The sequence below is a fragment of the Pelodiscus sinensis genome, chromosome Z (assembly GCF_052426305.1).
Source record: "Pelodiscus sinensis isolate ZL-2025 chromosome Z, ASM5242630v1, whole genome shotgun sequence".
Classification (NCBI taxonomy): domain Eukaryota; kingdom Metazoa; phylum Chordata; order Testudines; family Trionychidae; genus Pelodiscus; species Pelodiscus sinensis.
Window position 1 is genome coordinate 12,011,112 of NC_143085.1, and position 22,657 is coordinate 12,033,768.

At 42.8% G+C, this 22,657-nt stretch overlaps 1 protein-coding gene across 4 annotated transcripts in view; it reads left to right on the forward strand.

Moving 5' to 3' along the window:
- Window positions 1-17,285, forward strand: part of LRRC74B (leucine rich repeat containing 74B) — a 33,996-nt gene extending 16,711 nt beyond the window's left edge. For all 4 annotated transcript variants that reach the window (XM_089775242.1, XM_089775240.1, XM_089775243.1 and 1 more), the window contains 5 exons: window positions 8-117; window positions 2,978-3,093; window positions 5,156-5,234; window positions 6,334-6,429; window positions 14,337-17,285. In XM_089775242.1, coding sequence (XP_089631368.1) covers window positions 8-117; window positions 2,978-3,093; window positions 5,156-5,234; window positions 6,334-6,429; window positions 14,337-14,483 — 548 coding nt within the window. In that variant the 3' untranslated portion in view covers window positions 14,484-17,285. The remainder of the gene's footprint in view (window positions 1-7; window positions 118-2,977; window positions 3,094-5,155; window positions 5,235-6,333; window positions 6,430-14,336) is intronic.
- The last annotated feature ends 5,372 nt before the right edge of the window (window positions 17,286-22,657 follow it).

Below are 22,657 nucleotides of genomic sequence, written 5' to 3' on the forward strand. Positions count from 1 at the left end.
TCATAAGGTGAGGTTCTTGGTATGGCAGTAGCAGAAAATACTGGACTAAAGGAGCTTAATATCAGCTGGAACTACTTCCGTAGCCAAGGAGCAGCGGCCTTAGCCAAAGGCTTTGGGGTAGGACGTTTGTTTTGTCTGCTGTCTTTGCACCCTGTAATACTCATTTTAAGCTTCACCTGTTTGGACAGACACTGCCATCATAACTTACTGTCTGTCTCTCTTATGTGATTGCCTGACCATAAACCATTGAGAAATCTGGAAGTGTATAGTCCTTGAACTCGGAGAGATAAAAATCATGATTTTAAAAAGTTAAAAATCAATCTTGATTTTTTAAAATTTCCATTTGTGGTTTGAAGTTCATTTCTTTCATCCCATTTTACATAATTTCTAACTGGTGTGTAGCCCCCATCCCCTGACCCTTATGAGATTTCACACTGTAAATTCTTATTGCTGCTGAAAAATATTAATCCAGGGCCTTGTTAACATCTTTACTGTGAGACTAGCACGAATTCACACAGAGGTAGATAAGCAAACAGCCTGAGCTATATTCACAACTTGCCTCCCCGCCAACATCTCACTGCACTTCCACAAGCCATTAAAGCAAAAACAATTCAAAGCTCCTCAAGACTTGCAGTTTGAAATTGATAGGACTTGTGCTCCTAAATAATGTAGGTGCTTTTGAAAATCCCACTCGTAGGAACGTAAATTTTGAATTTAACTTAACTTTAAGCACTTTGTTTTGAAAATGCAGGGATGCATGTATTCATAAGTTAGAATACTTATTAATGTGTTGGATAAGTATAAATAACTTTGCATTGTTAACATGGAATCACTTTGTTTTGAAGTGAGATACTACTTTTAAAAAAATACAGACATAATTTTAACCGCTTTTACACTTACAAATATGCTTAACTTTAAGTCTACAAGTCGCCTCAGTGAATGCCTAGGACTGTTCATGTTGATAAAGTTATATTCTGGCTTGGTTTTCAAGATTAGGAACTTAATTTCAATATTTTGATTTTTGTCTATAGTGTTTTAAAAAATTCAAGTAAAATCTCTTACCAATAATTGCATTGTTTTTAAAAAAAATCATAATTTAATTAATTTAAAATGTTAAAATAGCATAAATTTTCAAGCTGATGTCATAAAGCCTCAACCTGATTTAATGATTTATTTAAATCAAGTGATTACAATCAGTACCAGATTAAATTAATAGTTCTAAGAATAAATTCCAGATCAGGATATTTCTTAAAATAAATAAAATCCATTTTAGAAAATTCCATTCATAAAACTGGTGAGTTCAAAATGACATGAATAATCTCTCTGCCAGAAAATGCAAAGTTGAGACTGTGTGTGCAACTTTACTTCTATTCAGTTGTGAGTGTGCTTTTTTAACAATGAGGTTATTTTTCTAATGTGGTACGTTATACTGCAGGTTTTTTTTAATATTATTAGTCATCCTACAAGATAATTCCCTTGATGAAGGAGGGCCAAAAAGAAAAAAAAATTAGCTGCAGAGGAAACACAATTATTCTCTTTGTTTTGTTTTTTGGTTCATTCTGATAAAGATACTCTGCCTGACTTTTGTGTGTGAACGGGTACAGCTAGACTACAAGTTTTTGTCAGAAAAAGATGTGCAAAATGCGCTCTGCATTTTGTATACCTTTTTCTGATTCTTTTGTTAGAAGAGGCTTTTCCGACATTTGGCCCTTCTAGACTGAGGAACAAGGAATACAGGGGCTTCTGAAAGAGTGTGTTTGCTCTTCCACAAAAAAAAAAAAGCAGAAGAGCAAACGCATCCCTGGACACATCCCAACTCCTCCGCCTACCCCTCTGCAGTCTAGCCATACCCTTTGTTATTGTTAATATAGGTAGATATTTACATTAAAGAAATCTCCAATTTTTGTTTTCTTGTTTTGCTGGAAGAATCTGAGGTGGAGTGAAAAAGTAAAAGGTGAAAGATTTAAGAGACTGAGATCTAAACAGTTGAATGAGGAAGAGATTTCTAGTCAGATTGTTTAAAATGTGTGGGATTTTCGGGTTTTTTTTTTTTGTTAATACCTATTTAACTAAAGCTGCTAACTCATCATCAACACCCCTTTCAGGTGAGGGCTGAGAAAACTCATTGCTGCCATTATCTAGTTCAGGAAACACCTGTCTTGCACAACAAAGAACAGGTTTGATATTCTTGAAGGAACTGGCCCATGCCACCAGAAAAGCACCTTAAAAATCCTTCATGACTTGGTGATTTTGGGGGATGATTGCATGAAATTTTGGTGTTTTTCTTATGACTTGAACTGTTACGAGTTAGCAATCCTGGAGGCATCCAAATTGAGCTCACTGAGGCTATTCTATTCCAGACTGTTCAGTCAGCATCTTCTCTCTCTTTACTGTTCCTTCCTTACCTGTCACCCTGCCCCTTATACAAGGAGTTTTAACACGTGCTGAGGTTTGCATTGAGCATGAAGCCAACAGTGTGGATCCCAGGTTATCTACTAGCTATCCGTTACCTAATACCCAGCTGCACATCTCCTCCACTTTTTTAGATTGTTTCTTGAGGTCCACCTCCTGGACTCTAGCAGCTGATCATTTGTGCTGTACTCTGTAAGACTCACAACCTTCTTGTCGGTGATATTCGGATCCAATGGGAACTGGGGTCAAGTAAAAAAGCTGCTAGACCTGTGAGCAACAGGGGATCTTGCAAGGCAGAGAAAAAGATTTCAAGGAAGAAGGACGCCTGACATTTTTAGGAGGGTCATGTTAGGGAGAAGGAATTTTTCTGATGATTGCACACCACAAGTTACAGTTGTTTTTATGAAACGTCTTTTGTTCATTCTCTCCTCTCACTCACTTTCCCTCTGCATTTATGTTTAATTGTATTTTAGAAGTGTGACCAATGAAAGGTTATTTTGCAAGGGAGACACAGATTCTCAAGCTACATGAGATTTTTTAACACTAATTCTGTCCTGTTCCATAGGCAAACATATTCCTCAGAGTTCTGGATATTTCGTACAATGGCTTTGGCAACAACGGTGCAGCTGCCCTAGGGGAGGCCCTTAAAGTCAACAATGTGCTAGAGGAACTCAACGTTAGGTAAGTTAGGCTCAGGTCGTAATACAATATGCTCCACTCAGAAATCCTAAGCAGCCATTGGTTTCTTTTTTATGTGTAAAGAGAGATAGATTTGCTGGCATTAAGATGAAAAAGAAAATATCATGTAATGGGAGTTTGGCAGTAAAAACATAGGAATCCCCCAATCCTTTTCTTAATCTTCTAACTGTGTAAGATTATTTTGCAGCTGTTATTTTCTGCCCTACCCTCAGTCATGGCTGCTATGTCCCTCACTCTGTAGTTGTCATAGTGGCCCCAAAGAAAGAGATGTTGCAAAAGAAAGAGGAGAGTTACTGGAATTAAGGTAATATCATTGCAAGCATAAATTTGGAAGGAAATACATGGATTCCAGCTGGCTGGGGAGCATGGATGGAAAGAGATTTAATTATAAGAATCTAGAGTTACTAAAGGTTGCACTTCTATTAATCGGAACATTCTGGTCCGGCAACATCTGTAGTCTGGAATGACCAGGGATATTCCAGGATCAGAGAGTTCCAGCAAGTTGCAGGTATGTAGGGGCCCTGGAGCCCAGCACTTTTTGGGAGGGGGCAATGTGTGGGCAGTGGAGGGAGTGCTGTGAAGCCCTGCATGTGGCTCAGCTGGGCTGCGGGGAGGGGATCAAAAGTTGACATGCAATTCAGCTAGGCTGCAGGGTGGGGCAGGAGCCAGCACATGGCTCAGCTGGACTGCGGGGGTGAGGAGGCTGGGAGCAGGCATGCAGCTCAGCTGGGCTATGGGGTGGGGGAATGGGAGCCACTGCATGGCTCAGCTGGGTTGCAGTGGGAGCCAGGAAGCCCGGTGGGAGGAACTGACACTAGGGGGGCCAGAAATGGCCTCCCCTGGTCTGGAAAAATCCCTTATCAGTGACCAGTCAGGTCTCATGGGTGCTGGCTCACCTGTAACACCTCTAGAAATGAGAAGAAAAGTGAAATGGGTCTTTGGAGTTTAGAGGGAATCTTGTGAAGCATAAGAGAGAACTCTTGTTTGTGCTCACAATGAGAGCTGGACAAATTCCTTTTTCCTGAAAGCAGAGGCCTGTATACTTTGAGGTGTGGCATAGGCCTGTGTACAAAAGATAGTGTGATAAGTACTGTTGATTTGATAGGGCTTATAATAGAACATGGACATAATGTTATGAAGAGAGTTGATTTAAAGAGGAGGCTGATTAGTTCAGCAAAGGGAGAGTCAAGAAAATAATAAACACTGAAGAAGGTAAGGGTGAGCCATAAGACTGAGTAATTTTCAGAGAGATGCTAGTTATGGATACCATAAACATAATCCTAAATTATCATGAGAGGGGCCATGAACAAGGGGGTAATGGCCTAGTACTCCCCACAATGTTTTATCCCACCGGCAAGCTGCCAGTGAATCTTCCTCCCAGTAAGTGAGGTGCCAGAGGGAACTACACTCTAAAACAGAAGGCAGTGGCTGCTGTGGGCTAGCTGGATATACATACAAAACTATGATTTCAAGGAACAGAGATGGAGGTTTTAATTGTTACACAAACAATAGAAACAAATGCTCAGAAATAGACATAAGCTAAGCAGGACCAGTCAGAGTCTGTATTTGGATGGGAGACCTTCAGGGAAAACGTGTGCACTTCAGGAAGTGGTGTAGCTACTGAATGGTATGTTGCTGGAGCTTGTTCTTCGGATGAAATTGAAAATCAACGACATATTTATTCAGGGTCACTAAAGATCTCACAGTGATTTCTGTGAGAGTAGGAACATTAATAAAGGTGTCCCAGACAAGTATGTATACTTCCTGCAGCTTCAATTGGAGATGGGATTCTTTCATTCCCTCTCCTTTTAATTGTTCTATGTGAGAGCTGCTAACCTGCTACTATTAATGTCCTTCCTGATGTGTCTGCGTGTTAGTTATGGATGAAGTGGTTCCCTGTAACTTTGCATGACTTTGTAAAACACATTGACGTCCTCCTGAATGCCATTTATACTGAATGTCTCCTTGTCAGTATGTCCCTGGGTGGGTAGAGGAAATGGAATGAGAAATGTAAGAAAATCTACCTCTTCTCTGTTGTCATAAGCAATAATCGCATTTCACTGGAAGGAGCACTACGCTTTGCAGTAGGCCTGAAAGAAAACCAAACCCTGAAGAGCCTTAATGTGAGTAATGCTTTTCTAAGCAGGTATTGGAACACACAATAAAGTATATATTGAAAATGTCACTGCCATGAGAGCTCTCTGAATCAGAGCCATTCTGCAGCCACAGCAGGAGTGTCTTCGGCATCAGTCTCTGGCCACTCCTGTGAAATGCAGTGTGTAGATGCTCTCATGTAGACACGGAATGTGTCAATTGTTAATCTTTTAAATTGGAACATTTTGTATCGCTCCCACTATGTGAACCAGAGCCTGCAACCTGTTGCTCTCTGCTCTGCCCTGCAGTCTGGCATCTTGCCTGCCAATGTGGAAGATGATCTTCCTTACCTCTGATGTCACCACTTTACATGTCAGCCTCATTTGCTGCACATATCTTATATAAAAGGTCATGGAGTGGTGGAGAGTGGTTATGACAGGGTGTATTGCATTTTAGATATTCCCAGCAGGTGTGTTCTCCTTTGAGGACCATTGGTAGCTAGAATATGATAGTGGCCTCCAGGGGCCAGGGCGAAGCAGACAATTATGAACCCACAACTAGCTCCCTGACAGCTTACCTCTTTTCTGCATTGCCCAGCAGAAGCTGGATCCAGCAAATAATCTTTTACTGGTATAAAATATGCTGTTGAGGTCAGGATCAAGGATGTGTAACCAAGATCCACATAGGTAAATTCAGCCAGAAAAGAAAGAAAGGCAAAGATTAAGCCTTGTGGGAATCCCTATTGAAAGACGGGGTAAGGAGGTGGAGCACCAGGAAAAAGTGGAGTTCTGGATGCTGGGGGAGGACAAGAAAACCATAATAAGGTCATGTGGTGGCTTTAGTAAGTCCTGGACACATCTTTATCATCTCTCAAAAGATTATTTTATAATAAATTTGCCTATGTGAGATTTTCAAATACTCTTCACCATCCATTCTTGTTACTGTGAGTTCTTGCTTTTGTCCCATTCCCATGGCATGTGCCTAAAGTCACTTGAGATGGATGATCTTCCTCTGTAAGACAGAGCTTCAGTTTGAGGTGTGACTTCCAGTTATCAAAGAGAAGCATATTAGTGGAAAGAACATGTGATCTGGATTTTTCCTGTCTTTGTTTCCTGTGTCTGCTTTTAGATGGCCAGGAATCCCATGCAGAATGAAGGCTGCTTGGGAGTTGTCAAATCCATACAAGCAAATTCCAGTGCTGTGATAGAAATCCTGGACTTCTCAGTAAGTGTTAAACAGTTGGGGGACTGAGACAAGTTTGATACTTCCAAAGGAAACTGGTATGAAATGTCAATAGTATAATCCTATTAACATGAATTATAAAAACAGTGTCATGACAGGCCACTGTTAGCTATGCCTTCACCGTAATACAATGGGTACCTACAAACATGTGCAAACATCGCTCTTGGATGTTCACATTGACGTGAAGGTGCATAAATACCTGTTCATGTATTTCTGTGCTGATTTTGAGTGTTCCACTCTAGGATATGGGTGTCTAGTTACGGTGCATAAGGCATTCCCCGTCTCACTGTTCTACTAAAACAGCAGAACCTAGAAGGAATTTGAGCTATTGCACATCCTGAAACTTATGAAAAAATCTGTCCCATCTCGGCTGGGAAGAACCCAGTCGTTTTATAAAGATTTGTGTTCCATTTCAATTAAAACTAAGTTACCCTCAGTGCAAAAACCTAGAGGACATTGAGACTCAGATAATTTTTTTAGAATCATAAATGATTATAGTTGGAAGAGACCTCATGAGGTCAGCTAGTCCAACCCTCTGCTCAAAGCAGGACTAACCCCAACTAAATAATTCCATCCAGGGCTTTATCTAGCTTGCCTTAAAAACCTCTAATATGGAGATTTCACCAACTCTCCAGGCAACCCATTTCAGTGCTTCACCACCCTCCTAATAAAGTAGTTTTTTCTAATATCCAACCTAGACCTCCCCTACTGCAGCTTGAGATCATTACTTCTTGTTATGTTATCTGCCACCACTGAGAATGGCCTAGCTCCATCCTGTTTGGAACCCTTCTTTAGGTAGATAATCAAAGCTGCTATCAAATTCTCCCTTTATTCTTCTCTTCTGCAGACTAAATAAACCCAGTTCTCTTAGCCTCTTCTCATAAGTCATGTGCCTCAGATCTCTAGATGAGGCATCACCAGGGCTGAATAGAAGAAAATAATCACTTCTCTTGGTCTGTCAGCAGTGCTAATACTAATGCAGCCCAATATGCCGTTACCCTTCCTGGAAACAAGGGCACACAGTTGACTCCTATCCAGCTTCTTGTCTACTCCAATCCCCAGGTCCTTTTCTTCAGAACTGCTAATTAGCCAGTCAATCCCCAGCCTGTAACAGTCCTTGGGATCTTCTGTCCTAAGTGTAGGCCTCTGCATTCGTTTTTGTTGTATCTCATCAAATTTCTTTTGGCCTAATCCTCCAATTTGTGTGGGCCACTCTGGACTGTATCCTTACACTTCTGCATATCTATATCTCCCCCCAGCTTAGTGTCATCCCACAAACTTGCTGAAGATGCAATTCATTCTATCATCCAGCTCATTAATGAAAATATTGAATAAAACTAGCTCTAGAACTGACACTTGGGCACTTCACTTGATGCCAACTAGATATCGAGCTATTGTTGAGCCCGATTATCTATCCAGCTTCCTATCCACTTTATAGACCATTTATCCAAGCCATACTTCTCTAACTTGCTGGCAAGAATAGTGTGGGAGATGGCATGAAAAGCTTTGCTAAAGACAAGGTATCTCACATTCACCACTTTCCATATGTCCACAGAGCCATTTGTCTCCTCATAGAAGGCAACCGGGTTGATCAGACATAACTCACCCTTGGTGGATATATGTCGACTGTTCCTGGTTACCTTCCTCTCCTACAAGTGTTTCAGAATGAATTCCCTGAGGACCTCTATTCCATGATTTTTCTAGGGACTGCGATGAGACTGGCTTTGTCTGTATTTCCCCAGATCTTCCTCCTTCCCTTTTTAAAAGATGGGCATTGCATTTGCCTTTTTCCCAATCATCTTAGACCTCCCCTGATCACAAGTTTTCAAAGAATAATGGCCAATAACTCTGCAATCACATCAGCCAGCTCTCTTTGAGTCCCAGATGCTTTAGATGCAGCCTTGTGGACCTTCACCTGTTCAGATTTTATAAGTAGTTCTTACCCTGTTCTTTCACTTTTGAGGTCTGCTCCCCTTCTTCCCATACTGGGCTGCCCATTCAGTATAGCAGTCTGGGAGCTGATCTTGTCTGTGAAGACCAAGTCAAAAATAAATAAATAAAAATGGAATACTTCAGCTTTTCCCACATCATCTGTCACTTGGCTGCCTTCCCCATTCAGTAGGCATTGCACACTTTTCTGTGCTTCCTTGTTGCTAACATACCTGGACAAGAAGGGTTTCTACTCCTTCACTTCCCTTGCTAGCTGCAACTCCAGTTGTGCTTAGACCGTCATATTTACACTCCTGGATGCTCAAGCAATATTTTTATATTCCTCCCTAGTCATCTGTCCAACTCTCCACTTTTTGTATCTTTTCTCTTTGGCTGTGTCTAGACTGGCCAGTTTTTCTGGAAAATCAGCCGCTTTTCCGGAAAAACTTGCCAGCTGCCTACACTGGCCGCTTGAATTTCCGCAAAAGCACTGACTTCCTACTGTAAGAAATCAGTGCTTTTTGCGGAAATACTATGCTGCTCCCGTTCAGGCAAAAGTCCCTTTTGTGCAAAGCTTTTGAGCAAAAGGGCCAGTGTAGACAGCTCAGATTTGTTTCCCGCAAAAACGCATCTAGATTGGCACGGACGCTTTTCCGCAAAAAGTGCCTTTGCGGAAAAGCGTCCGTGCCAATCTAGACGCTCTGTTCCGAAAATGCTTTTAACGGAAAACTTTTCTGTTAAAAACATTTCTGGAAAATCATGCCAATCTAGACGCAGCATTTATGTTTAAGTTCAGCAAAGATTTCTTTGTTTAAGCCAAGCATTCTGCCTGCCATATTTGCTATTCCTTCTGCACATTACGATGGTTTATTTCAATTAAGCTTCTTTAAAATATAACCAGCTCGCTTGGACTCCTTTACCCCTCATATTTGCCTCCCAAGGAATCCTGCCCATCAGTTCTCTGAGGGAGTCACAAGTCTTCTTTCCTGAAGTCCAAGGTCTGTATTTTGCTTCCCTCCTTTCATTCTTTTGTCAAGTTACTGAACTCAACTATCTCATGGTCACTCCTGACCAGGTTGCCGCCTACTTCTGCTTCACCATAGGGATGTCAATGCATAGAAATTACATGATTGACTGATAAGCCTGGGCTTATTTGGTAATCTTGTTGACTACACATAGTCTCCCCCTTTGCTGCCTCTGTATGAAAGGCAGCCGGGGGGGAGGGGGGGGATAGGAGGAAGGTGCTAGTGAGCAGCCAGCTTTCAAGCCAGCTGTCCATGTGTGCGCGTGGGTTCTCATGAAGCTGCCTCCTCCCCTCCCCCCTGTGGTTCTGTCTCTATCAGAGGGAGACCAGGCAGGAACTGATATGCATGGGGAATTGGCTTTTAAGCAGGCTCTCTGCACCTGCTGGCTCTGTGGAGCCACCTGTCACTGCCCTTGCTGCCTCCCCTCAAGTACCAGCTCCCCCCCCCCCGCCTGGGGCGGGGAGGGGGGCAGGGAAGGCTGCTGAAAAGCAGGAGTCTTTACTCACTTTTTAAATCAGCTCATCTTGCGGACCAGCACCCGCCTATCACCCTGCACCGCTTCCTCTGATACAAAGGTAGCAGCATAGGGTGGCAGGGGGCTCCCTGGGAATGGGGCCGGGAGCGCACTGGTTGCTGGCCCCGCCCCTGGGAACTATTGAATAGTTGTGTAACCTGTAAAATTTGATGAGGTTATACAACACTTTAGTTGCACACTATCTAACATCCCTATTTCCCCATTCAATTTTTGCCTGTTTGTGAGCAGCAGGTCAAGAGGAGGATGGCCTTTTGTTGGTTCCCATGGCACTGGCTCCAGGAAGGTGTCTCAACACTCTCAAAAAACTTTCTGGATTGTCTGTGCATTGCTATATTGCTCTCCTGGCAGATTTCAGAGTGATGAAGTCCTAGGCAGTGTTATCTCTAAGCTGCTCAGCTGCAGCGCTTCACAGGTGATTAATCAGCCCTGCCACCGTCAGTCAGCTCCATGCATAGAGCCCTGAGCCTCTGACTGGGTGGGGCTGATTAATCACCCCTGAAGCTGTGCTGCCCTGCAGCTTAGAGCAGTGTTTCCCAATTGGTGCTCCGTGGAACCCCAGGGTTCTGCAAAGCGAAAATAAGGGTTCCGCAAGAACATGGCATTGCCCCGCCCCCTCTTAAAGAGACAGGGTATTTTGCACTTTTTTTTTTTTTTTTGCTCAACCAATTCTGGCAGGACTTCTTTTTTTTTTTTTTTGCTTGCCAAATTTTACTCTGGGAACCCTAGGGGTTCCTTGAAATTACTTTAAGCAGAAAAGGGTTCTGTGGCCAAATAAAATCAGGAAACACTGGCTTAGAGAGAACACTGGTCTCAGGGCCTGTGATCTAGAAGCTTCTGTTAGTTGTCCAAAGAATGCCTTGACTATCTCATCTTCCTGGTCTGGTGTTCTATGGCAGATGCCCATCACAACATCAGCTTGTTGCTCTCGCTTCTAATCTTAACTCAGAGACTCTCAACTACCTTTCTCTAGTTTCTACGACTGTGTGCAACTCTTATACCTTTTCTCCACTGCCTGTCCTCCCTAAACAGTTTATACCCTTCCATGATACTGCTTCAATCTTGTGAGTTACCTCACCAAGTCTCTATTATTCCAGCTACATTAGAGTTCCATCACTGTGCCACGATTTCCAATTCTTCCTGTTTGTTTCCCAGGCTTCTTGTTAGGTTTGCCAGGTGTCTGGTATTGACCTGGACAGTCCGGTATTTTCGCCTCCTGTCCGGTGGTAAAATTCAGAAAATACCGGACACCTAAAATGTCCAGTATTTTCTGTTTTTTTTCCCTGCCAGGAGATGAAAGTACCGGACACCTAGCAACCCTACAATATACTCAGCAATTGTGACCCCCTGGATCCCCTGCTTACCTGGTTCCACAGAGAAGCTCCCTTCTGGCTCGACCAAGAAAACAAGATGGCCACCAGCAAAAAGCCTAAAGACCTGAGCAAGGGGAATCAATGCCTTCCCTGGATCTTAGTGCTCAACCTCTCCTCTTCCTATCCCTATTCTGACTCTGCACTCAGCTAAAGGGGCCATGTTGTTTTAATGTGTTTTATTGTATTTATTTATTTATTTATTTTAGCTTAATAACTCTTGGGGTCTTTTTTTTTTCTTTTGCTCAACAACTTTGGTCTCCTCCGGTGGTGTTTTTTTGGGGGGAGTGTGATCGGTATTTTTGTTGAAACCATCTGGCAACCCTACTTCTTGTGTTTGCATATAGGCACTTAAGATAACCAACCAATTGCCCTACTCTCACTGTATGAATCCAGAGGGCTTCTCCTAGTGCACCCTCCTCTTTGTATTTCTGCCGGTATTCCACTTCCCCACTTACAGCGGGGCTTAGGTCATCATCCCTCGGAGAACCTAGTTTAAAGCTCTTCTCACTAGGTTAGCAAGCCTGCATGTGAACATGTCTTCCCTCTCTTCATTAGATGGAATACAACTCTTCCTGAAAATACATTTTCCCACTGGTGAAAGGTGCCAAACTGACAGCTCTGAGGAAGGCAGGCTTTTGCCCACAAGTATGGCATGGGCAGTGCAGGTGCAAGCTTCCACACAATACCCTGTCTATGTGCCTCACCCCTGCAGCTAGGTGAGATCATCCATTCCATGCAAAGCTTCTCTCCTAAGTTTTGGCACCCAGTCCATGCCAGTTGTGACCACTCAGTAACAACTTCCAGGCACAAGTGACGAGGGCAGCATTATACTCTGACCTAAGGCTAAAAGAGTCCACTGGTACTATGAGCTGCCAGATTCACAGGGTGCCTTCGAAGACTATTTGCAAAGCATGGTGTTGATTTGTATGTGCTTTCTAGATGGGACGTGTGTACAGTCTGTTGAATATGTGAATTTAACAACGATTTGATATTGTCAGATGGAGTTATTTAATCAAACATCATTAATTAAAAATAAATGCAGCCCTATACAGAAAGAAGACATACTTTACTTTCTCATCACTTCCTACAGGGAATGGTAATTTGGTCCCTTTGTACCTGGGGGAATGCTAACTGTTTCTTCCCAAACTGACTTTCCAACCATCTTTCCTTTTTTCGGGTGTGAGATGAAACTCTTTGGAGAGAAAAGTATTTTGCCACAATTAATTTTGCTATCTCTTCTGTTTTCCCAATTATTGATGGAATTTCTTTAATGATCCTCAGTGTATCTGATTGATGAGTAAAAAAGAGTTTCTTATTCAGTCATTATTACTAGCAGCTATGGCACCGACAGTTCTTAATGAGTTAAGAATATCCTTCACTGTGTCATCATATTGTCTGTTTTAAAACTCACCAAATTTTTTTTATAACACACTTTTATTTGTTCATTAGATTGAGAGGTCTCTTTCCTAGATACCTGATCTATATTAGTAAAGTCAGGATGAAAAGTAGAGTTCAAAGCTTACACTCATTCCATTATTGAATCAGTTTTCCCTTTACCCATTAGGTTCAATTGAAGGACAAAGAAGTGTGTGTCTGTGTGAACACAAAATAAAGACTTTGTTAGCATATACAATAATTACAGTACTTTACCATACAAAAATCCATAAGTCCATAATTTATTATCAAATCAAACAGACATAGATTGGAAACAGACGCTGTGGCACCTTTCTCTTTTTTTCTAATTTTCCCCATTCAAAGTACAGGCAAATGAAACCCCAAAGGTATGTGTTACTGAAGAGAGAGGGTGGCTTATAAAGGCCCCAAATCAGAACATTCAGATTAATGGTGTCCACCAAAAAAAACCCAAAAAACAAAAACATAGTTCTATGGCATAATAGCACGTTGAACAAAGACCAAATATTTGTAGTCAGACCTATTGTGACTGTGCTGCAGATTCTGTTGCAGCCATATATAAGCTAACTGATTTAAATATATGGAGATATACCTATCTCATAGAGCTGGAAGGGACCTTGAGAGGTCATTGAGTCCAGTCCCCTGCCCTCACAGCAGGACTGAGTACCATGCCTGACAGATTTTTTCCTCAGATCCCTAAATGTCCCTCCTCCTCCAAGAGCTGAATTCACAACCCTGGGTTTAGCAGGCCAATGCTCAAACCACTGAGGTATCCTTCCTCCCCTAAGCTTATAATAGTTACATGATAAACTTCCAACTGGCTTTAACAGAGGGTCTCCTTCTATTTAATGTCCGTTTGCCAGAAACGGATAGCCCTCTTCACCTACTAAATGATGCTATTATTGTAAAACTTGATCATTAATAATAGAGCAACAGTTGCATTCTGACTGGCTGAGACCAGACTAATCATGTTCTTCAGCCAGAGAGATCTATGACTATCCATGAAAGATCTGCCTGCACTTACAAACCCATGTCTGTCTGCCTCTCCCAGTATCCCCTTTCAATTGTTATTCCCTGTATTCCTCTTACAAACCCTTCTCCTGATCCTGCTCTCTGTTCCAGCACTTTCCTGCCTTCCTCCTCAGCCTTTTTGTAAACGCTTAGGCAGTCACAAAACTCAGATTGCCTATTGAATTTTCTACCTTGCTCTTACTATGTGCTTTATCCATTCTAGACATTTTGTGCTCTGATCATTCTAGAGAGACAGCCCTCAACAGAAAGTTGTGAGTTGCTTGCTTAGAGTCTCATGGTGTCCTTTCTTGATCTGTCAGCTGCTTTTTGACATTCTTTCTTCATCTTCTTGTTTGTTTGTTTTTCATTCTTTCTCTAATAGTTGGAGCTAGTTTGTTTCATGTTTTATTTTATCCCCACCAGTGGTCCTGTAGTACTGTCACTTGCTGAACTGGTCAATGGCTCAGGGCATTGAACTGTAGGAGATTTGTCAGAGTTTGCATTAGTTTATATGGATGCCCGAGAGCAAGAATGTGTTGTGATACATACCTTCTGAGATAAGATATATCCTACTGTACACTGATCTGTGATGATTTCTCCCTCTAGGAGATCCCTGTGAACAAAGATTTTGCAGACCTGTGCGATGCAGTGAAAATGCTTTTCCCAAATCTTCAGATCAGACATGATAGAAATGCAACCTTGCATATAATAAAAAAAAATCAAAGACTGAGATCCAATCTTGATTCAACATGAAGCGTGATTCATAGAATCCGTTGGCCTAAAAGGAACCTCCTCAAGGTCGCTTTGGATATGCCTACCCAGACTGCAGAAGCATCTCCCAGCCTGGGAAAGCAGATTTGGGTTTGTGGGGTTTATGCTAAAAATAGGTGTGTAGACAACACTTTGAGATTGCAGGTTGAGCAAGAGCTCAGGCCTCGATGCTCACTTGTCTCACAAGGCTTCAGCACCCTGAGCTGCACTGTCAAAGTGCTGTCCCTTCAGCCCTGCAAACCCAAATTTGTCTGCCCAAACTGGGAGTTTCTCTTCTGTGGGCTGTGTAGATGCACTCTTTATCTTGGGCCCTGCAGTGTGGAAAACTCTTGTTATCAGTGAGCCATCTTCAAACCTTGATATGAGGATTTTCAGCAGCAGTGCTACAGGTGTCTGTTGTGGAAACATTTGCCATTCACTCATTGATGTAATTGTTAAAAGTGTCTCCTTGCTGTAGCTTTATATTAAGTGCACTAGATTTGTTGCTTTGACCTGGTACTGGATCTCACAGCAGTGTTCTCCTAATGTAGGACAATCTCCAATGCTTGCAGAGCCAGCATAACCAGTTCCTTACACTACCTTTCTCCTTCAACCTTCTGTACAGTGCTTTTGTCAGGGCAGGGAGCGGGCCTGACTGGAATACTCTGTCTAGCTACACCTTCCCTCAAGTCTATGGCTTGGGACCATAACCAGCTGCCATAGACTAGGGTTACCTGAAGATTCCATTAATCTATGCTGACGCCATGATTAAGTAAAATGTATGGTGATATACCTCTCTTATAGAACTGGAAGGGACCTTGAGAGGTCATCAAGTCTAGTCCCCTGCCCTCACAGCAGGGCCAAGTACTGTCCTCAATAGACTTGCCCCAGATCCCTAAATGGCCCCTTTGAGGATTGAACTCACAACCTGGGTTTAGCAGGCCAATGCTCAAACCACTGAGCTATCCCTCCCCTGATTAAGGTAGAATCAGACTCAGTCAACTACTTTTTTAATAGATTGTAAAGCCAGTAAGAACCACTGTGATAATCTAGTCTAACCGTCTGCATAGCCTCGGCCATAATATTAGCTAAACTTGTTTAAACTCCTCCTGATAAGCAAGAAAATAACTAGTAGTCCTGTGGCACCTTGAGATACATCTGTACTGCAGCGCTATTTCGGCGATACTTCCGAAATAGCTATTCCACGTCTTTGAAACAAGTCTGTTATTTTGAAATATAACAGGCTTGCTATTCCAATGAGCATGTAAACCTTGTTCTGTGGGGATTAAGGGATGTTTTGAAATAGTGGCTTATTTTGAAATTTAATTGCAAAATAAGCTATTTCGAAATTAACTCAAAATAAGCTATGCAATTTGCATAGCTTATTTTGTAGACGCTCCCTTAGAGACTAACAAAAATATGTAGTATCATGAATTTGTGTGGGTAACATTAGTTTCATCAGATGAGCTCATCTGATGAAGTGGGTTTTACCCTCAAAAGCTCACAATAGTATATATATTCGTTAGTCTCTAGGTGCCACAGGAGTACTTGTTGCTTTTATAGTTACAGACTACTAACAGGTCTACCCATCTGAGACTACAATCAAGTGTAAATTTCCTATGTAAATCAGTCCTTATCCTGTGCTGTGCCTCAGTTCCCCATCTGTGAAAAAGGATAACACCCTCCTAAGAGGGCAGTGGCTTATGAAGATTAACTGCATTAATGAGTTGCAGAGGATTAGATGTGTTAGTCTGCAACTAAAAAAACTTAAAAAACAATAATGGTCCTGTAGCACCTTAGAAACTAACACAAATGTATAAATAGTATCATGAGCTTTTGTAGGTACAACCCACTTCTTCAGATGACAAATATGGAATAAAGCGGCCCAGAATTTTAAATATAAAGCAGAAAACTCCATGTTCCTTGTTCCTTATTTGTCATCTGAAGAAGTGGGTTGTGCCCACGAAAGCTCATTGTTTATATATTTTGTTAGTCTCTACGGTGCAACTGGAACGTGGTAGTTTTTTAAGTTTTTTTCATTAATGAGTCTGAGGTGCTCAGACACTGTCAGAGAAAGACATATAAACACCTAGGTAAGTAGGATTATTTCCAGTCTATATTTATCCAGCTTCAGATCTCAGTCTTTGGATCTCATTCTTCCTTTTTTTCAGACTTTAAACATCTCTGATACCAGAAATCTTGTTCCTTTGTAGGTACTCATAGACTGTGATCGTCACCTCTCAGCCTTTCCTTTAATAAACTGAATAGTTTGAGCTTCTTTATCCCTTTCTATAAAGCAGGTTTTCTAAATCTCAGCTCATTCTTGCAGCTCTTTTCTCAGCTCTCCCAAATTTATCATCATTTTGAAAGTGTGGACACCACAACTGCACAGTTTCCAACCACTGTCCTGAAGAAGCCATCTCCTTTTCATATTCAGTATTTCCCTCTTTATACATCAAGGGTATATCTTAACCCACTTAGTTACCGCATCATATTGGGAGCTCATGTTCCATTGTCCTAGTGAATTTGGTTCCTGTATTGGGTTGACACTTCACTATTGGTACAGAATGATTGTGTTTGTCTTGTTTAGTACTGTGGGGAGATCTGATTATATCATTTATGCCTGATAATTGTGCCTACGAATGATATTTCGCTATAATTTTTCAGAAAATAATGTTATTTTTAAATAAGCTATATAACTTTTTGATAAAATTATGTGTCGCCAAATGAAGTTTTTTCCCTGTAATTGTAAGAATGGTTTCAGATTTGTATATCTAATAAATATTAACTGACATTTAAAAATCATTTTTGTCTATGCGGTCTGTTTATATTACATCAAAGGAACATGTATGTATGAGTTAAAATTGAGATCTTTGAAGACACCTTGTTTTTTGACCTCTTTAATATATAAGAAGGATTCCACATGTTGATCTCCAGATGCTGAAGCCACAGGAAATTGATTAAAATCTGTAGTAAGAAACTGTATTTTAAATCACCTGTTTACCCATGTTGCTGTTTCTGCATCCCAGCATCTCCCACCATTCTTGATGTCTCCGCTGCTCTTTCTCTGCAAGTCACTAAGGAGCTGCATGGTCTGGCCATACCCACTCAGCTCCTACTTTCTCTGTCTCTTTGTCATCACGTGGCTGGCAGATTTTACAGCTCATGTCTTCATATCTACCTGAGGGGGGACTTTTTGTTCAAAATTGGGGGGAACAGTAAGGGCTTTTTAAACCATGTGTTCCAGACCTTCATCTGTAGTGCCTCTCTGCTGGTGTAACAGGGTACCTGAGCAAATTATTCTCCTCAGAATACTCCCCTAAAGCCACAGTTCCCCTACCCTCATCCTTAGCGGTAGTAATCAGAGATTAATGGGAGAGGCCAGACAAGGGCAAGCATCTTAGGTTCTATAGAATCCAGGAAATTGTAGCCTAAGGAGTTCTCAGAAAGACAAAAAAATGAAAGCCATTGTCAAGTCTGTTGCCCACTCTGGCACTTCAAGTGCAGAAGGTGCTGGCCCGTAAGATACCTTAAAAATACCCTGCCTCTAGAGGCTTCTGTTTTTAAAACTCCCCAATGTCACAGGTTCTATGATTCTCTGAGTTTAATCCTTTATAGGCGGTTCTCCTCCCATTCATCACAGCTATTTAATAAAAAAGATTTTGAGACCTCCTTATCTCCCTACCAACTACTTGTTTCATGAAGGGTAGAGATTGAGCTAACTCTGACTTTGGTTCTATATTTAAAGAAAAAGACCCTAGCAACAGTTTTCATTCCTGATGCCTCAGTGGTCATGATGAGATTCTCAGCCAAAGCCATGGCTTTTTGGTTCAGTGACAGGTGCTGCCTATGTCTCTGGCCCTGGAAAGTATGTGCTGTGCTCTACCAAATTCATGAGTACCCTAAACAACAAGAAGTCCTGTGGCACCTAATAGACTAATAGATTTATTGAAGCATAAGCTTTCGTGGGCAAAGACTCACTTCATCAGATGCATGTAGTGGAAATTCCAGAGGCAGGTATAAATAAACAGACACATGAAAAGAAAGGGGTACCAATCAAGAGAAAGGCCAGTGATAACGAAGTCAATTCAGTCAGGGTATGTCTACACTACAGCATTATTTCAAAATAACGCGTCTAAACACAAAATGCATTTCGAAATAGCATTTTGCTATTTCAAAATAGTCCACACTGAGTGGACACTGAATCTCATTTAAGGCTGGCCAGAATCAGGTCTGGCAGGGCATCAGGTCAGGAGTTACTTTGTGTGGCTGGTGCCTGAGGCTATCTGAGTTGGGGACCAGGAACTGGAGCCTTGGCTGGGACAGGGGCAGAGTAGAGTTGGGAGTGCAGCAGAGCAGGTAGTACTCTCTCTCTGCTCCCTGTGGGGACTGGCTCAGGCATTGCTGCACCCATGGACATTCCTCTATAGCCTCCTATAGGGACCTTTAAACTAGTAGGTCAGGGTGGACAACCTGCATCTCATGAGCCACATGTGACTCTTCACCCCTGAAAGTGCAGCTCACGAAGTCTCTCCCGCACCCCTACAAATGGGCCCTGGCTCTCTGTGCTCAGCAGGTGCAGGGAAGCCGTCTGTCGCAGCAAGATGGTGTTGGACAGCGGGAGCCTGAGGTGGCCAAAAAGCCTAACCCATGGGTTCTCTTCCCTCCCGCTTCCCCTTTCATCTCTGGTCCCTTGCTGTTCCTCTGTGGTCATTTTGCAGTATAACTGTTCCTCCTGCCAGATACCTTCCTTTCCATTTTATGAGATAGGATACTGGATTTTTAATATGAACATGCAGATCATTATTGCACCCACTATTGTGTGTTTTCATAAGCTTTTATCTGTGTAAGGTGTGATGATGGTTGCGTCACAGGTAAAGCTGTGGGGCCTAAGGGGATTGCTTGTGTGACTTCTTGCTGGCCAGAGTGGCAGCTGAAGTGTTCTTTGTGACTGGCTTGGTGTCCTATAGAGGAGGACTCCTAGCCTTGGGCTGTAAGTAGCTCTGATTCTAAGCAATTCACCCTCGTTTGATCTTCTCAGTGGTGCCCACAGAACCACTGTTATATTACATGAGAAAAAAAATCAAATTCCAGGCATATCCCATTGTCCTGTCACAACCAAACCCTGACTTTGCTTTATGTTATAAGAGCAAGCTACATAACAAATTTGTTGATCCTAGCTTTTACCGTTTAGGAGTTCTTGAACAAATCGATTCAGACAGAAAGATGCACATTTCTGAAATACAAAGTAAGGTGAACCTATCCTAAAGTGGGTGCACAGCAGGTTGGAAAATGTACCAAGAGAATGGCTATCAATGGTTCACAGTCAAGCTGAAAGAGTGATTTGGGATGTATTAGCACAGGGCTGGGCAAATAGGATCTGCATGCTGGATTTTGCTCACATAGTCGCCAGATCCAGCCTGCAAGAGCCTCAGCTGGCTCCTTGCCTGTCTCACCCCGCTTGGCATTCAGCAAAGACAGCTGCTGCAGGGCCATGGGCTTCTCTGCATGCTGAGAACTCCAGGAAGGGGACAGAGGCTTCTCACACTGCTTCCCACCCTCAGTAGCTCGGATTGGCTGGTTTCCAGCCAATAGCAGTTGCCTGTTGCAGGACAGGCAGTATGTGAAGTACCCCCCTCCTGTCATCCCCCAGGCTCACAGTGTAGGAGTAGCCATGGCCCCTGTAGCTGCAGTGAGCAGTACTGGGGTGTGGAAGGCAGGGACCCTGATTAAGGAAACTGCAGGCTGGGAGCTGCCCAGGTAAGGTCTCCCAGCCGGAGCCTGCCTCTGGCACCCCTTCTCCCAACCCTCGTCTCTCCTATCTCATGTAACCCAAACCTTCTGCACCCCTGCTCCAGCCCCCATACACCTTCCCAGACATTGTATCCCCTCCTATGCCCCTCCTCAGGTTACAACCCCCTCCCAGACCTTGTACCCCAATACGTTATCCCTGATCACAACCTAAATCCCTGTACCCCCTCCCAGACCCTCACCCCCCCCCGTACTCCTGCCCCCGGTTACAACCCCCTTCCAGGTCCTGCATCCCTTCCTGCATTCCTATCCCAGATTAAAACCCCCTTCCAGATCCTGCATCCCCTCCTGCACTCCTACCCCAGGTTGCAACCCCCTGCCAGACCTTGCACCCCAATCTGCTATCCCTAGTCACCGCCCAAATCCCTGCATCTCCTCCTGCACTCTTGCCCCAGGTTACAACCCCCTTCCAGATCATAGAATATAGGAACTAGAAGGGACCTCGAGAGATCATCAAGTCCAGTCCCCTGCCCTCATGGCAGAACTAAGGACAGTCTACATCTCCGATAAATGTCTGTCTAACCTGCTCTTAAATATCTCCAGTGACGGAGATTCCAGAACCTCCCTAGTGTTTCACCACCCTGACAGTTACGAAGTTTTTCCTAATGTCCAACCTAAACCTCCCTTTCTGCAGTTTAAGCCCATTGCTTCTTGTCCCATCATCAGAGACCAAGGAGAACCCCCCTGTGACACCCTTTTCAATACCTGAAAACTGCTATCATGTCCCCTCTCAGTCTTCTCTTTTCCAAAACTAAACAAGCCCAGTTCCTTCAGCCTTGCCTCATAGCTCATGTTTTCTAGACATTTCATCATTCTTGTTGCTTTTCCTCAGGCCGTCTCCAGTTTCTCCACATCTTTCTTGAAATATGGTGCCCAGAACTGAAGAACTAATTTAGCGCAGAGTAGAGAGGAAGAATGACTTCTTGTCTCTTACTTACAATGCTCCTGTTAATATGCCCTGTGTCCCCCTCCTGTTCTCCTGCCCCAGGTTATGACCCCCTCCCAGATCCTGTCCTCCAAGGGTGGGCAAGACAGTCTCTGTAGACTGGATCCAGCCCACCCTTTGATCTAGCCCTCAGCTGCTCTGCCACTCCCCCTCCCCCATGCCAATCAAGACCTGGGGCTGGAGGAGCATGCAAAGTCCCCTCCCCCAACCTGGGGCACACAGCACCACAAAGAACTTCGAAACAGCTGGTGGTTCTCTCTAGGCACCGTGCACCCCGGGCAGTATATGAGGGTGGGGAGACTTAACACATGCTCCCAGCCCCAAGCCAATCAGGGTCTGCAGGCGGGGGAAGAAGTGAAGTCTCCTGGCCCCGCCTCTTCTACTTGAGGCCCCGCCCTTCCAGGACAGTCTGCTATCACTTCTGAAATTTGTGAAGTGGCCCCCCCTTCAAAAATTATTGCACACCCCTGTATTAGTGGGATTGTTGTAATTAGGACATGAGAAGTATTTTTTCCATTCTGTTCAATACTTACAAGGCCATAACTGGAGTACTCTGTCCAATTCTGGGCAGCAAACCTCAGGAAAGTGTGGACAAACTAGAGAAAATATAGGGAATAAGAACAAACGAGATTAAAAATCTAGAAATCATGAGCCAGGAAGATTTTTAAAAATGGGCTTGTTTAATCTGTAGAAGAGAAGACAGAGGGGAAACACGATAACAGTGGTCAAGAATATAAAAACTTTATAAAGAAGCAGGTGATAAACTAGTCTCCTTAAGCACTGAGGACAGGATAAGATATGATGTGCTTAAATTGAACTAAAGGGTATTTAGGTAAAATGTTAGGAAAAACTTCTGAACTGGCATGGTACTTAAGCACTAGAACAAATTACCTAGGAAAGTTATAGAATCTCTATCATAAACACCTATCAGAGATGATCTAGGCAATATTTAATTGTGCACCAGTGAAAGTGACTGGATTTAGATCAGTGTTTCTCAACCTTTTTTTTTTAATAAAGTACCCCTTTCTCAAAAAAAAAAAAAAAAGTACCCCCAGTATCTACAGTTTTCAGACACACAACATTTTGTTCTACCATTGCAACATGTTTGTTTAAAAAACTTAATTGTAGCTGGGCAGGCAATGAAATTTTGGGGTGTAAAAAGTACAAAAATAATAAAGTGCTGTAAAACTTAAAACAAAAATTCAGTTTTCTCCAAAGTTCAGTTGTGTTGACGTACCCCCCAGACTTCTCTCGAGTACTCCTGAGGGTACTCATACCATTGGTTAAGAAACACTGATTTAGATAACCTATCAAGGTAATTTCTAGTCCTACACTTCTGAGTCTGTATGTCTCAGAAATGTGAGGACAGCCTTTTGCCACTTGAGGCCCTAGAGGTTGAGTGTGAGGCTGCCCTTGAGTT